At 48.4% G+C, this 13,350-nt stretch overlaps 2 protein-coding genes across 7 annotated transcripts in view; one reads left to right on the top strand and one right to left on the bottom strand.

Moving 5' to 3' along the window:
• Window positions 1-3,852, bottom strand: part of abce1 (ATP-binding cassette, sub-family E (OABP), member 1) — a 69,820-nt gene extending 65,968 nt beyond the window's left edge. The window contains exon 1 of the mRNA XM_080193327.1: window positions 3,725-3,852. The gene's annotated coding sequence lies outside the window, so the exon portion shown is untranslated. The remainder of the gene's footprint in view (window positions 1-3,724) is intronic.
• A 43-nt stretch (window positions 3,853-3,895) lies between these two features.
• The window catches only part of anapc10 (anaphase promoting complex subunit 10), a 55,293-nt gene continuing 45,838 nt past the window's right edge, over window positions 3,896-13,350 (top strand). For 2 of the 6 annotated variants that reach the window (XM_080199573.1, XM_080199617.1), the window contains exon 1: window positions 6,077-6,315. Coding sequence is in view for 1 of the 6 variants with exons in the window: in XM_080199582.1 (XP_080055708.1) it covers window positions 7,450-7,460 (11 nt within the window). In the remaining 5 variants the exon portion in view is untranslated. Of the gene's footprint in view, window positions 3,964-6,076; window positions 6,316-7,387; window positions 7,461-13,350 lie in introns of those variants that run through there. The other 4 variants (XM_080199606.1, XM_080199590.1, XM_080199598.1 and 1 more) reach the window with 4 other exon arrangements.

Below are 13,350 nucleotides of genomic sequence, written 5' to 3' on the forward strand. Positions count from 1 at the left end.
GTCCCTTGGCATCATGTCAAATATGGACAAGGAAACCTCCTGTTGATTACCACCCATTACTCTATTCAGCTCATGAATTAGTGCTCCTCCATGTTGAAAACCACTTGAAAAAAATCCTGAATAGCCAACATGTAAGTCCCTACTACAGTAGAATGTCCATCACCAAGAGTGTCGTAGCTGGCTGAGTCCTGATGAGAGAATCCGCCAACATTAAGGGCATTTAAATGGTCATTGGATAAACATATGGATGATATTGGCATAGTGTAGGTTAGATGGGCTTTAGATTAGTTTCACAGGTTGGCGCGACATCGAGGGCCAAAGGGCCTGCACTGCACTGTAATGTTCTCTGTTCTATGTATCCTGATCAGAAAATCTGCCAGACTGGGCATATGGGGGAAGCAACAAAAGGAGAAAAAAAACTCACTCGACCTCACCTTCAGCAATCTACTGGTCACACATGAATTTGTCCATGACAGTATTGTTAGGGATGACCACCACACAGTCATTGATGAGACAGTCCTGTACCCACAGCAAGGATACTGTCTATTGTGTGGGGTGGCACTATGACTGTGCTAAAGAGAATGGAATCAGGACAGATGTAACAGCTCAAAACTGACATCCATTAGCAGCACCAGAATTGCATTCAATCTCAATCATCATGTCAACACTCCATTGTTAAGCAAAGGGTCAATGCTGGTTCAATGAGCAGTGAAGGACAGCATGCCAAAAGGTAGCACCAGGCATACATAAAAATGAGGCACCAACCTGGTGAAGTTACAAAGGACTACATTCATGAAACAACCAACAGATCAGAGCAAAGTTCTGCAGCCCGCCACATCCAGTCGTGAGTGGTGGTGGATAATTAAACAACCAAAAGAAAAAGCACACATATCAATCCTCAATGATAGGGAAGATCAATACATGCGAAAGACAAGACTGAAACATATGCAACAAGCTTCAGCCAGATGTGCTGACTAGGTGATCAGTCTTGGCCTTCTCCTAACGTTACAGATGGCAGCCTTCAGTCATTTCAATTCACTTCACATGGTATCAAGAAATGGCTGAAAGACTGATAGGGAAGAGGTTATGGGCCCTTCCAACATCCTAGCTGTAGAACTAAAGACCAACTGCACCTCTAGCTAAGCTGTTCAATACAGCTATAACTCCAGTAACTATTGGACAAGGTGGAAAATTTTCCAGATATGTCTTGTCTGCCATTGTCCGCAGCAAACTACCCAGCCTTCACGAAAACAGTGATCATGACACCACATAACCCTGTCACAGCAACCTCTGCAAGATGTGCCGGATCATTGACATGGATGCCATCATCACACGTGAGAACACCATCCACCAGTTACATGGTACATACTCTTGCAACTAGACCAACGTTGTCTACCTGATACACCGCAGGAAAGGACGTCCCGAGGCATGGTACACTGGGGAGACCATGCAAACACTATGACAACAGATGAATGAACACCATTCGACAATCACCAGGCAAGAATGTTCTCTTCCTGTTGGCGAACACTTCAGCAGTGACGGGCATTTGGCCTCGGATCTCCGGGTAAGCATTCTCCAAGACAGCCTTCACGACACACAACAACGCAGAGTCGCTGAGCAGAGACTGATAGCCAAGATCAGCACACGGGGAGGGCCTCAACCGGGATCTTGGGTTCATGTCACACTGTCTGTAACCCCACGACTTGCCTGGACTTGCAAAATCTCATAACTGTCCTGTCTGGAGAAAATACACATCTCTAACTTGTGCTAAAATCTCTCTCCACTCCCATTGTCTATACCTTTAAGACTTGATTACCTGTAAAGGCTCACATTCCAATCATTAGCCAATAGCATGACAAATCCACACCAGTCCATTACGGGTCATCAGTCTACTCTCAATCAGAAAAGTGATGGAACGTATCAAAGTATTATCAAGTGGTATTTACTTAGCAATAATCTGCTCACTATGTTCAATTAGGGGTTCACAAGCTTTCGGGGTTAGTCCCTTCGTCAGGTGAATGGAGAGTTCTGGCCTCAGACAGAGCATATAAAGCACAGACATATATGCTCTGTCTGAGGCCAGAACTCTCCATTCACCTGACGAAGGGACTAACCCCGAAAGCTTGTGAGTCTATTATCAAATAAATCGGTTGGACTAAAACCTGGTGTTGTCAGACTTTTTACTGTGTTTATGCCAGTCCAACGCCAGCATACCCACATCACAATTAGGGGTTCGGCAGGGCTATTCAACAGACCAGATTACAGCCTTGGTCCAAATACGGACAAAAGAGCAGAACTTAAAAGGCGACAGGAGTGTGACTGCCCCAACGTCAAGGCAGTTTTTGACCAAGTGTGGCATCAAGGAGCCCTAGCAAAATTGAGATCAATAGGTATCACACCTTTCCTTCAAACGAAATTAATCTCAACAAAATATTCACAATTCAGCATAGCAGGCTTAGGGGTGACCTTACAGAATAATGAGAGGCATAGATAAGGTAGTCAACATCTTTTCCCGAAGGAGGGACCGAAAACCAGAGGGCATAGGTTTAAGGTGAGAGGGAAGATACAACAGGGTCAGAGGGGCACTTTTTTCCCACCACACAGAGTGGTGAGTGTCTGAAATGAGCTGCCAAAGGCAGTAATAGAGGCAGGTACAATTTTATCTTCATAGCATCCCACAGTGCAGAAGGAAGTCATTCAGCCCATCAAGTCTGCACCGACTACACCCCCATCCAGACCCTATCCCCACAACCCTTAACATTTGCCCTAGCTGGACCCCCTGACACTAAGGGGCAACTTAGCATGGCCAATCCACATAACCTGCACATCTTTGGTGTGCAGGAGGAAACCCGTGCACCCAGAGGAAACCCATGCAGTCATGGGGAGAATGTGCAAACTCCACACAGATAGTTAAGAATCGAACCCAGGTCCCTGGTGCAGTGACGCAACAGTGCTAACCACTGTGCCACCAGTTATATGGGTAAGATGGGTATAGAGGAACGTGGGCAATTTGGACTAGCTTAGTGATAAAAACTGGGCAGCATGGACAAGTTGGGCCGAAGAGCCTGTTCCCATATTGTAAAGCTCTATGACTCTATAATTCAAGAAGCAAATGTATGTAAATGTTTACATATTCTATACTGCACTTCAGTACAAGAATTTTGAACAGAAACTTTGCAGCCCAGAGGATTTCATCAAAACTGAAAAAAGACTATGACAAGCCTGAAAGACCAAACTGAGAAGTATAATTAGATTCTTAACAGGTCAACAAGCAAAAAGCTGAATAACGAGGCCACTGTCCCATCCATCAATTAAACAGTTAGAATTCTGTAACCCCATTCAACTTCCATATTATTTTATAAACCGGACAGTAATCACTTCCAACACTGTAAAATAGGGGACATAATACAAAAAGTTACATTTTATGCAGATTTTGAATACCGGGGCTGAAAACTGTTTCAACAGATATGCCAGCTGCTGCCCAGGGGCTGTCACAATATTAAAATCTCAGACGTATACAGTAATACTCATTCGTGTGCCTAACAGAAGTCATATCCATTGTCCAAGCTGGGCTCCGCTGCGGCCCATCTGGAGAATCGGGCCCGAAGCCTGTCGAATGCCCACGTTTCGACTCGTTGCCTTTTTCTCCCCAACTCTTACCCCCGCCCAATGTCACAAAGAAGTACTCCCAGCACCGAGTACGGTGTTTTACTCGCTCCTTTACCTGGATGTGACAGTGTAAATGTCAGAGCGAGCCGGGGGCAGCCTGTGCGGGTTACAGGGCTGCGGTATAAATCCAGCCGGTTACACACACACTCTCCCGGTGAAGCTGCCAGTAGGCGCCGGCCAAGATGGCAGCCGCGCAGCCGCACTCACATACACGCTGCACAGCCGCTTGCGTCACACGTCAGCGTGTCGACGATTGGAGCCGAGCGGCAGAAGCTGGCGGGACAGGGGTCAGAGGTGACTGTGCGGGGTTGCGGGGGGTGGGGTAGTGGGGGCAAGAGGGGGGTGGGGAAATGGGGGGAAGAGGGGGAAGAGGGGGAAGGAGGGTAATAGGGGGAAGAGGGGGAAGGAGGGTAATAGGGGGAAGAGGGGGAAGGAGGGTAATGGGGGGAGAGGGGGAAGGAGGGTAATGGGGGGGAGAGGGGGAAGGAGGAAGGAGGGTAATGGGGGGGAGAGGGGGAAGGAGGGTAAATGGGGGGTAGGAGGGTAATGGGGGGTAGGGGGGAAGGAGGGTAATGGGGGGTAGGGGGGAAGGAGGGTAATGGGGGGTAGGGGGGAAGGAGGGTAATGGGGGGTAGGGGGGAAGGAGGGTAATGGGGGGTAGGGGGGAAGGAGGGTAATGGGGGGTAGGGGGGAAGGAGGGTAATGGGGGGGAAGGAGGGTAATGGGGGGGAAGGAGGGTAATGGGGGGGAAGGAGGGTAATGGGGGGGTAGGAGGGGGAAGGAGGGTAATGGGGGGGAGAGGGGGAAGGAGGGTAATGGGGGGTAGGGGGGAAGGAGGGTAATGGGGGGTAGGGGGAAGGAGGGTAATGGGGGGTAGGGGGGAAGGAGGGTAATGGGGGAAGGAGGGTAATGGGGGGGTAGGAGGGGGAAGGAGGGTAATGGGGGGGTAGGAGGGTAATGGGGGGGAAGGAGGGTAATGGGGGGGAAGGAGGGTAATGGGGGGGTAGGAGGGGGAAGGAGGGTAATGGGGGGGAGAGGGGGAAGGAGGGTAATGGGGGGTAGGGGGGAAGGAGGGTAATGGGGGGTAGGGGGAAGGAGGGTAATGGGGGGTAGGGGGGAAGGAGGGTAATGGGGGAAGGAGGGTAATGGGGGGGTAGGAGGGGGAAGGAGGGTAATGGGGGGGTAGGAGGGGGAAGGAGGGTAATGGGGGGTAGGGGGGGAAGGAGGGTAATGGGGGGTAGGAGGGGGAAGGAGGGTAATGGGGGGTAGGAGGGTAATGGGGGGTGGGGGGGGAAGGAGGGTAATGGGGGGTAGGGGGGGGAAGGAGGGTAATGGGGGGTAGGAGGGGGAAGGAGGGTAATGGGGGGTAGGAGGGGGAAGGAGGGTAATGGGGGGTAGGAGGGGGAAGGAGGGTAATGGGGGGTAGGAGGGGGAAGGAGGGTAATGGGGGGTAGGAGGGGGAAGGAGGGTAATGGGGGGTAGGAGGGGGAAGGAGGGTAATGGGGGGGAAGGAGGGTAATGGGGGGTAGGAGGGGGAAGGAGGGTAATGGGGGGTAGGAGGGGGAAGGAGGGTAATGGGGGGTAGGAGGGGGAAGGAGGGTAATGGGGGGTAGGAGGGGGAAGGAGGGTAATGGGGGGTAGGAGGGGGAAGGAGGGTAATGGGGGGTAGGAGGGGGAAGGAGGGTAATGGGGGGTAGGAGGGGGAAGGAGGGTAATGGGGGGAAGGAGGGTAATGGGGGGTAGGAGGGGGAAGGAGGGTAATGGGGGGGAAGGAGGGTAATGGGGGGTAGGAGGGGGAAGGAGGGTAATTGGGGTAGGAGGGGGAAGGAGGGTAATGGGGGGTAGGAGGGGGAAGGAGGGTAATGGGGGAAGGAGGGTAATGGGGGGTAGGAGGGGGAAGGAGGGTAATGGGGGGTAGGAGGGGGAAGGAGGGTAATGGGGGGTAGGAGGGGGAAGGAGGGTAATGGGGGGTAGGAGGGGGAAGGAGGGTAATGGGGGGTAGGAGGGTAATGGGGGAAGGAGGGTAATGGGGGTAGGAGGGGGGAGGAGGGTAATGGGGGGAAGGGGGGTAGTGGGGGAAGGGGGTAGGAGTGTGGAGGGGGTAGTGGGTGGAGGGGGGGAGCGGGGAGGAGTAATGGGGAAGGAGGGTAATGGAGAGGGGGGAAATGGGGAGGGAGAGGGGAAGTGAGAATGTGGGAAGGAGGGTAATGGGAAAGATGGGGGTTAATAGAAAGGGGAGGGGAGGAGGTAATGGAGGGGAAGTCTTGGGGGGCGGGGGGGTAATGGAGAAGGGCGAGTGGCTGGGGTGGTAATGGGGGTCTGGGGCAGGGGTTGATAGGAGGGGGACAGTGGGAGAGGAATGGGTTTGGCGGGAGAGGAAGGTGGTGGTAATGGGAGGGGCAGAGAGAGTGTGGTAAGGGTGGGGAGAGAGAGTGCATGGCAATGGGGCTTTAATTTAATATAGTCATATATTAATATAGAGTTTAGAGCATTGTTTCTTGCGCACTATACGGACAAAGCATACCATACGTAGACAAGGAAACGAGAGTTCAGAATGTTGTGTTGCAGTCATAGCTAGGGTGTAGAGAAAGATCAACTTAATACGAGAATTCAAAAGCCTGATGGCAGCAGGGAAAACATTGGTTGGTATGTGATCTCCAGAATTTTGTATGTTTTTCTTGATGGTAGAAGGTGGAAAAGAGCATAACTAAGGCAACAGGAAGTGTGGACAATGTCACTGGATGGGAGGGTGGTTTGCATGATGAACTGAGCTTCGTTCATGACTCTGTAGTTTCTTGTGGTCTTGGACAGAGCAGGAGCCACAGCAAGCTGTGATTCAACCATGAAAAATGCTTTCTATGGTGCATCTGTAAAAGTTGATGAGAGTCATAGTGGACATGTTGAATTTCCTTAGCTTCCTGAGAAAGTAGAGGCGTTGGTGGGACCAGGACAGGCTGTTGGTGATCTGGACACCTAGAAACTTGGAGCTCTCGACCGTTTCCCTGTTCGTTGATCCCTGTTGTCTGGGCATGTCCTCCATTACGCTTCCTGAGTTCGATGACAATCTCCTTTGTTTTGCTGACATTGAGGGAGAGATTATTGTCATCGCACCAGTTCACCAGATTCTCTCTCTCTTCCTATACTCTGTCTCATCACTGTTTGAGATCTGTCCCATGACAGTGGTGTCATCAGCGAACTTGAAAATCGAGTTGGAGGGGAATTTAGCCATAGTCATAACTGTATAAGGAGCATAGTTAGGGCTGCGGACACAATCTAATGGGGCACTGGTGTTGAGGATGGTTGTGGAGGAGTGATTGTTGCTTATCCTTACTTGATTGTGCTTTGTGGGTTAGGAAGTCCAGGATCCGGTCACAGAGGCAGGAGCTGTGCCCTAGGCCATGGAGTTTGTAGTTGATAAATAGAAGTCTAGGAGGGTGATGGGGGAGTAGGGGGCGAATGGGAGCAGGGGGCGAATAACTGGGAACGTGGGGGTGGGTGAGGAATTAATTGAAATATATTGAGTGAGGGGTGGGGGGGGGGTTGAGCAGACAGGATGTGGGGAGAGCCAGTGGGCGGGGGTTGAGAGCAGGGGCAGGATGGGATAAGCAAACGAGGATGTGATGGGGCAAGCGGGAGTACGAGGCTGAGCAAGCAGGAACAGTGGTGAGGGGCGGAGCGAGCAAACGGAGCGGGAACAGGGCGGGTGGCAATGGGGAGGGGTGAGTGGGTGAATGGGAATGGCAGGGTCAGCGGTGAGTGGAAACCAGGAAGGAGGGAGAAATGGGAGAGAGGTAAGTGAATGGGTACTGGCTGGCAGTGGTGGAGGGGATGCCAGCATGAGTGGGAACAGGGGTGGTGTGCAGTTGTTGGCAGGGAAGGGTGGCTGTTTTCTGCAGATTGAACAATACTCTGAAATATCTGAACAATAGTTTTGTGCAGCCTTTAGATCATTGCAAGAATTTCCGCCATCCAGTCCTGGTTTTGGCTGATCCTTATTTTTCCCTGAGATGAGCTTCAAATAATGGCTGTAATGTCCTCAGAGTGGCAAAAGTGATTTTTTTTTCCCCCTTCTAACTATATTAGTGTAACTTCAGGATAAAATTAGCAGAGCAATCCAAAGTTAGCGATTTAGCTCACTTCTATCAGATGGTTCCCAGCCCAGTGCAATTGTCCAGGGGAAGTTAACACTTCTGGGCAGTTGCCGAAAAAACACTTCTGTAAAAACTTTCTAGAGAGATTCCCCAGCGCATCATTGGGGCACCAGGAAATTGAGTTAAGGTGTTCATTCAGTCACCAAGACCACCACCTTCCACTCAGCTTATACCCTCATTCATACCATTGTCATCTCTAGAGTTTACAATGCCAATACTTTCCTGGCTGACCTCCCTATATCTTCCACCTTGTATAGGTTACTATCTTCTGTCACTACACTGTAACAAGAAATTGGTGCCACTGACCTAATTGATATGTGCCATTGTTGCTGCCTCCTGCTCACTCCCCTCTCTTGAGCGAGCGATGTAGCCAGGACTCCAGGGTTGGGAGTGAGGTGGCAAGAGCAAAGTGAGCAGTGCCACCAGCAGTTAGTAGAGGTCAGCAGGCATCCAAAGTACTGTCATTGGTAATAACGTCATAGGTGCTATGACTGCTTTTGTGGTGAGTGTGACTCCTGGAGTTGCATTAGCAGCAAGTACTGTCTACGTAAACTCGTTCAAACCTCTGCTGCTCACATTCCAACTGGCACTAAGTATCATTCACCTATCAACCCTTGCTTACTGACCTACATTGGCTCTCAGTCTACAAAGGCCTCTTAAAATTCACACCCTTGTTTTCAAATCCCTCCATGGCCCTACCCCCTTCATATTTCTAAAAACTCCTCTACCCCAATGACCCTCTGAGATCACATAGAAGCATAGAAAAACTACAGCACAATACAGGCCCTTCGGCCCACAAAGTTGTCCCTACCATAGAGATTACTGGGCTTACCTATGACCGTCTATTTTACTAAGTTCCATGTACTTATCTAAAAGTCTCTTAAAAGACCCTATCAAATCTGCCTCCACCACCGTTGCCGGCAGCTGATTCCACGCACCCACCAAATTACCCCGACATCCCTGCTGTACCTACTCCCCGGCACCTTAAATCTGTGTCCTCTTGTGGCAACCATTTCAGCCCCGGGAAAAAGCTTTCACTTCATATCACTTCATATACCTGCAATTCTGGCCTCTTATAAATCCCTGATTTTAATCATTATACTTTTGACAGCCGTGCCATCAGCTTCCTGAGCACCAACATCAGATTAACTCTTTCTGTGTGAATTAATTTCCACCATTATGGCCTTTGAGTGTAAGTTTCCTAGTAGGACCTTAATTGTACAAATCCAAATTTGTTTCATATAGCAAGGTTATAGTTAGCAAAATGAAGTATATCTCATTAGTGTAGATTCAAAACTAGGTCAGTGTCTGCCATTTTGCCTCTAGAAATAAGCACTTACTCAAAATAGCTTTTAAAAAATGATTCAGTTTTAATCAAGGGCCAGTTTTGAGTTCTGAAAAAGAGTCATATTGCCCTCAAAATTAATGCTATTTCTCTCTCCATGGCTGCTGTCAGACCTGTTGAATTTTGCCAGCACTTTACTACTATCAGTCTTATTCCTGGCTGCTGTGGAGTTGAGGATTATTCTTGTGACTATTACATAAGTTGTCTCCACTTACAATTATAACAATACCACAAATGCCAATGATTTAATAATCTCCAGTTTGTTAAAAACCAAATTTTAATTTGCTCTTTTGTAAAAATGGTATGCAGGTTTCAAACTTGCCACAGCTATTAAGCCATTGAATCAACATTCTCCTTTGTTCCAATAAGGGAGGATGTCAAGGAAGAAAATTGAATTTAAAAACCTGTCCTAATTTAGAAACCTTTTAATACGTCTCAGATGATCATTTTAATAGATTTAATGTTTAAAATGATGCTAACCTGTATTGGATCTTTTGAAGCTAACTGCTGGTTAGTTAAATCGATTGAAGTTAAAAATACTATATCCTAATTTGGTATTTTCTTTGCATGGTTGGTGTACTGGTAATTTAAACATTGCCACTGAAGAGAACATCAAACATTCTTTCTTCTCCCTCACTGTATTGGGAGTTTAGGATGGCATGAGCTAAGGAGGAAAAGAAAGTTTAATTGCCTGAACCATTTCTATGCAACATTTAACAACTGGTTTTAGAACAACTTTTTCAAAGGCTGGAGCACAATCTCTAAAGTCCCCTTTCCATTGAGAGTGTGAAAGGAAGAATATCACGGAATTGTTATAGTGCAGATAGACGTTTTTCATCCCATCGTGTCTACCAACGATGGTGCAGACACAATGTACTTTACTTAGTGAATGAGCTTTGCCTAATGCCATTCCCCACCCTTCTCCCCATAACCATGTACATTCTTCTTTTTCAGATAACAAACTAATTTTCTTTTAAGTACTTTGAACCTACCTCTGCCAACTCTCAGGCAAGGTGTTTCAGACCATAACCACTCGCTGTCTCAACGGGCATTGCCAGATGTTGCCTTTGCTCCTTTTGCCAATTACGTTCAATCTGTGACCTCTCATTCTTGACGCTTTCACAAGTGGGAACTGTGTGTTCCTATCTACTCTAGCCAATCTCTTCATGATTTTGAATACCTCTTTCAAACCTCTTTTCTCTTTACAGGTGGCCCAGTGGTTAGCACTAATGCCTCTCAGTGCTTGGGACCCAGGTTCAATTCCAGCCTTGGAGTTTGCACATATTCCACGTATCTGATTGGATTTCTGCTGGGTTTGCTCCCACTCCAAAGATGTGCAGGTTAGATTAATTGGCCATGCTAAATTGCCCCTTAGTGTTAGAGGGACTAACAGTGTAAATACCTGGGGTTACAGGGATAGGGCTGGGGTGGGATTGTTGTTGCAGGCTCAATGGGCCAAATAGCCTCCTTCTGCACTATAGGAAAGAAATTTCAATTTCTTCAATCTATCTTCATTCGTCAAGTTTCTCATCATTGGAACCATTCTCATGAATCTTTTCTGCACAATCTCTAATGCCTTCGTATTTTTCCCAAAGTCCAGAACTGGATGCAGTTTTCCAGCTCAGACTGAACTAGTGTCTTGTACACATTCAAAGAACAGCACGGGAGCAGGCCGTTTGGCACCGATCATGTTGTCCTATCTAAACCAACTGCCTGTATCCCTCTATTTCCCGCTTGTTCATGTGTCTATCCAGATAAGTTCTAAATGTTGTTAACGTGTTTGCCTCAATCACCTCACTTGGCAGTACATTCCAGGTCCCCACCACCCTCTGTGTAAAAAAAAACTTACTGCATATTTCTCCTGAATCTCTCCCCACTTACCTTGAGCTTGTGTCCCCTTGTAATTGTCACTTCTGTCCTGCGAAAAAGCTTCCAACTGTTCACTTTATCTATGCCCCTCATAATTTTATAAACTTCTATCAGGTCGCCCCTCAGCCTCCATCTTTCCAGAAAGAACAATCCCAGTTTATTCAATCTCTTCTCATAGGTAATACCCTCCATACAAAGAGAACAAAGAACAAAAACAGCCCGGGAAACGGGCCCAACGAGCCCGCGCCGCCACCTCAACACCACCAGTCCCCCTCTCCACCCATGACCTTTGTCTAATGTTTTATGGCCATCCACATTGAGGGAAACTAATTTAGGGACAATTTATTACTGCCAATCAGCCTAACAGCACATCATAAGAACATAAGAAATAGGAGCAGGAGTAGGCCATCTAGCCCCTCGAGCCTGCCCCGCCATTCAATAAGACCATGGCTGATCTGTCGTGGCTCAGTTCCACATTCCTGCCCTCTCCCCATAACCCTTAATCCCCTCTCTTATCAAAAACCTTTCAACCCTCATCTTAAAAATATTTAGCGAGGCAGCCTGCACCACTTCAAAGGGCAGAGAATTCCAGAGATTCACCACCCTTTGAGTGAAGAAGTTCCTCCTCAACTCCGTTCTAAACCGCCCCCCCCTTTATCTTGAGGCTGTGCCCTCTAGTCCTACTGTCCTTTCTGAGCGGGAAGAGCCTCTCCACCTCTATCCTATCCATCCCATTCATCATCTTATATGTCTCAATGAGATCTCCCCTCATTCTTCTAAACTCTAACGAGTACAAGCCTAGTTTATTCAGCCTCTCCTCATAGTTCAACCCCCTCAACTCCGGTATCAGCCAAGTAAACCTCCTCTGCACTCCCTCTAAGGCCAAAATATCCTTGCGTAAGTGTGGCGACCAAAAGTGCACACAGTACTCCAGCTGCGGCCTCACCAGTACCCTATACAGCTGCAGCAAGACCTCCCTACTTTTATATTCAATTCCCCTCGCTATGATGGCCAGCATCCCATTTGCCTTCCTGACCACCTGCTGCACCTGCAGGCTGGGTTTTTGCGACTCATGCACAAGGACCCCGAGGTCTCTCTGCACCGTCGCATGCTGCAGTTTTTTGCCATGTAAGTAATAGTCCTTCCTACCAAAGTGGACAACCTCACATTTGCCAACATTAAATTCCATTTGCCAGTTCCTGGCCCATTTGCCCAGCCTATCTAGATCCTTCTGCAGATTCTCCACACCCTCCGCACAATTTGCCGTTCCACCAATCTTGGTGTCATCAGCAAATTTCGACACCATACACTCGGTTCCCTCCCCAAGATCATCTATATAAATGGTAAATAGTGAGGCCCCAGCACCAACCCCTGGGGCACTCCACTCATCACCAACCGCCAATCCGAATAGCACCCATTGACCCCCACTCTCTGCCTCCTATTTGACAGCCAATCCTCTATCCACGCTAACGCCCTACCCCCAACTCCATGCTCCCTGACCTTCTGTAATAACCTCTTGTGAGGCACCTTGTCAAACGCCTTCTGAAAATTAAGAAACATCCTTGGGGTGTGGGAGGAAACCAGAGCACCTGGAGAAAACCCACGCAAGCACGGGGAGAATGTGCAAACTCTCACAGACACTGGCCCAAATCCATGTGTCTGCACAGCAATCAGTGACAATCATTGAGCTGTCGTCTTGCCCAGTATCTGGCCCAGTTTATGCACACACTAACGACATGAAGCACGAGGCCAATCTTAAACAACCAAGAGCAGCCCAAGTACGACCCATCGCGTGTATGCCCCTCGTTGGACACAAGGCGGACCGACTTAAAACCTGTGAATGAAAAGGGAAAAAAACATTATTATTGTACCATATTCATTTACCTTACCAAGGACGCCCCAATGCTAATGACCCTTATTTAAAGCAATCTCCTATATCCACCCATCTCCAACCTGCTCATGTGCCTGTCTAAGTTACTCTTAAATGACTCTAGCATGTTTGCCTCCACCACCTTACTTGGCAGAGCATTCCATACCCCCACTACCCTCTGTGTGAAAAACCTCCCTGTAATATCTGTGTTATACCTCTCCCCCCTCACTTTAAGTCCATGGCACCTTGTCCTATGTGTCTCTATCATAGGAAATAGCTTACCTCTGTTTACTCTATCTATACCCTTCATAATCTTATATACTTCTATTAGATACCCCCTCAGTCGCCATCTTTCAAGGGAAAAGAGCCCCAATTTATTCAATCTTTCCTCATACCCCAGTCCTTCCATACCAGGCAACATCCTGGTAAACCTCCTCTGCACTCTC

This window comes from Carcharhinus amblyrhynchos, chromosome 1 (genome assembly GCF_965287045.1).
Source record: "Carcharhinus amblyrhynchos chromosome 1, sCarAmb.v2.hapA, whole genome shotgun sequence".
NCBI lineage: Eukaryota > Metazoa > Chordata > Chondrichthyes > Carcharhiniformes > Carcharhinidae > Carcharhinus > Carcharhinus amblyrhynchos.